Raw genomic sequence first — 3042 nt, forward strand, 5'->3', positions numbered from 1 at the left:
AGATGCATGTAGAAATTCAGGGTATAAATTATCTGAGGATTGTGGGGAAGTTTAAGACAAACCTCACCCAGCTTTCTGAGGGTTTCTTGACTCAAAAAGCAGAGGTTACAAAGCACAAGGCCATTTGAAAGCGGGCTAAAGGACACCTGGCAGGTAAAAGAGCAGCACCACGTGGTAGAAAAGGTTAGTTTGGGCATGGAAAGGTTAGTTTTGATTAGTTTTGGCATGGAAAGAAAGGGCCATGCAAGAGCTGAGTCTCAGAAGTGCCTGAAAACCTGGTGGACTCTATTTTGTACCTATATATTGGGATATAGAGGTACAAAGAGAGAGAGAAGCAAATTATTGCCACAGGCTCAAGATGGAAAAGCTGAAGCTAGTGACGGGACGAGCACGGCAGGCACAACCGATTACCAGAGACACAGAAAGCAAAGCAGGGCTTGAAATTAGCTCTTACTTCCCGAGACTGACCGTGTTTTTACGACCTCCTTGAGCAGCTCACTTGAGCTCCGCCTGGGTTTCACGCGAGGTGAAAAGGCGACGCTAAGGAAATGCCAATACGGAATTTGGAAGCCACCTCTTTCGAGGGACGTTTCTCCCAGTGCCAAACGTCTTTGCCATCTCCCTCTGGGCGTTACAAAACACTGCGGCCCACAAACGCCGCCTCAGTAGACCCATGTTCACAGGAAGCCGCATCCGAGCGGATCCAGAGGAAGAGCCCCGGGAGCTGAAAGCTGATTTTTGCCTTCTTGGGATGCTATTGTACACCCTGAACTTTCTTCTTTCTGCCTGTGCGGTTTCCACAGCTACGTTCCTCGCCCCAGGCTCTTTGGCTCTCCTTGACGCACACCTCTCTGACTGAGAAAAAAATCACCGTGCGTCTCCATGCTTAATTTTAACTCCGCTGACATTTTCCCTGCTGAGGCTCTAATTTCCTCATGCATTTCAAGCCCTCTTGTGCCCAGGAGTTAATAGCAGTGGCTGGTCGCCGTCCTTCTGAATTTGCTTTACGCAGAGAAATGGTCTGAAAGCGCAGGCTGCCACAGCATGATGATGCACCAGTATTTGCCTTTAATTTAACGCCCCCGCGATCGGCACGAGGTGGTTCTGGATGACTGCGAAGCGATGGATTTCGCTAGACAAGAGACACGCTCTCTTGCAGCTTAAAGGGTGAGCAGCTTGAAAAATGAGAGAGAGGAACCACTGACTTTTTTTGTTTCCAATGGAACAAGGATTCCTAGCAAAAATAATCTGCTGCATAATTTGTTTGGCTCGTTCAGGTTTTCCTACGCCCGCCTTGTACAAAAAGGAAAAGTTAAAGCAGCAGGAAAGTGAAAATCTTTTTTTACAGTGTGTTAAAATCCAAACGCTCCTTTACCGCTGCATGGAAAAGAGTCTACGCGCTATTTTAATGAGTTTTTTCATAGCTTAATAGCTCCTAATAGGTCAGGCTACTTAAACCCTGTAGCAATACATCAGACCTAAATTAAACAGGCGCAGGAGACGGGCACACGTACCGGTTTTCTTCTCCACGTATCGTTTCCCAGCCTCCCTGAAAGCCACCACGGCCCTGAAAAAGGCCCGCAGGACGGCCCAGCGGAAGACGGCCACCGGGTCGATCCCAATCATCCCGCAGATAAAGGCGTTTTTGCTGCTTCGCAGGAGAGCCACGATGTCCGGCCGCATGTGATCGGTGTTTTTCTCACGGAAATCCTGGGGAAGGAGGAAAACGAGGGGGAGAAAAGAGGAAAATAAACATTATCTACAAGATACGCCGGGTAAGATCTGTCTGTCTGTCCCTGCGACAGCACAACTGTCGAATCCCGCTTCTCTGTTTTTTATCTGCCCCCATATTATCCACCTCTTTGCCCAGAAAATAAATGCTTGACCCAAAGCCCTGTTCTCTGAAACACCTCGAAGCTGATGCTGAAGTTTGTTGTGTGCGTTTATTGCACCAGAGACACAATTACAGATTTACAGTCGTAAATCTTGAGGCTGTTCCTCATACCTGTGGCTCCAGAATGGCTTCTGCTAATAACTGGCAGGAATACAAATAGAGTCAACTTTGAAATGCTTTGCAGGGCCTTCTCAAAAGTCCCTGCAGCAGTGAGATGCCGAGCTCTGTGCTCATTGTATGTTAAAAAAAATGGCAGATGGAAAAACCACTGAGCTTCCTACACAAGCCAAGCCCAGGAAGGTTCCAAATACCCAGTTCCAACCCATCTCTGGGACGTAGCACCGACCTCAGCGCGCGGCCCCAAGTTCTGCCCCGAGTGGCCGACACACAGAGCTCACAACTAGGAGGAGAACAGGCAGACGCAAGCCTCCCCACCTCCTGACTGCAGCCAAGCTGCTCACCAAACACTTCCCTCCCGACCCCCGCGTCTCTCCTCTAGCCAAGTCCTCCTCAAAACACCTCTGTGGAGCCTTCGGGGCTCTCCCTCGCCGCCCCAGCGAGATGATTTAAAGGGAAGCAACTGCCGAGGAGCAGCTGGGTGACAGACCTTCACTCCGTACTTCACTTTGCCCGCGTAGTGTTTGATGATGAAAGCCGGCTCCATGACCGCTGGGAATTCGATGTAGGAGTTCCCTTCGTGTTGACGCTTGAACTTGTCCAGCAGCGTCTGGTTTGTGGCTTGAGGAAAACTGAATGGGAAGAATTGCAAACGAGACAGCTATAAACCCAAGGGAAAAGCTTTTTTACGCTTGCTTCTCGACCACAAATGGGAAAACAGAGATCCTCGGAGCCTCCACTAAGCCTGCACTAAGTTTTGGTACGTTGTCAGGGGGCTGTATACTAACACAAGGTATATCTGGTGTCTGAAGGACTGTCAACTGGTTCCATAACGGTCAGAAATCAGTTAGAAAGGCACAACCAGGTCTATTTTTATCCTGGCATACTGCATTTTATGCCCATTGCATGGAAATTATTATGGTGGCTGTGTTTCTCTGAACCCCCAGGATCCTGTCAGCGGTCCTGCGGCTCAGACCGCTGCTGTCTGTGGGGGATTGCCGCCCTTCGGAAACACTGAGCGCGCTCGCTGA

General features: G+C 49.5%; 1 protein-coding gene across 1 annotated transcript in view; it reads right to left on the minus strand.

The window, feature by feature from the left end:
• MYO9A (myosin IXA) overlaps positions 1 to 3042 on the minus strand; it is a gene marked incomplete at both ends in the record, with an annotated part of 37340 nt that overhangs the window by 33806 nt on the left and 492 nt on the right. Inside the window, 2 exons of the mRNA XM_010143025.1 lie at positions 1515 to 1710; positions 2502 to 2643. Of these exons, the coding sequence (XP_010141327.1) occupies positions 1515 to 1710; positions 2502 to 2643 (338 nt within the window). The remainder of the gene's footprint in view (positions 1 to 1514; positions 1711 to 2501; positions 2644 to 3042) is intronic.

This window comes from Buceros rhinoceros, unplaced genomic scaffold (genome assembly GCF_000710305.1).
Source record: "Buceros rhinoceros silvestris isolate BGI_N320 unplaced genomic scaffold, ASM71030v1 scaffold26209, whole genome shotgun sequence".
In the NCBI taxonomy this organism is placed as follows: Eukaryota; Metazoa; Chordata; class Aves; order Bucerotiformes; family Bucerotidae; genus Buceros; species Buceros rhinoceros.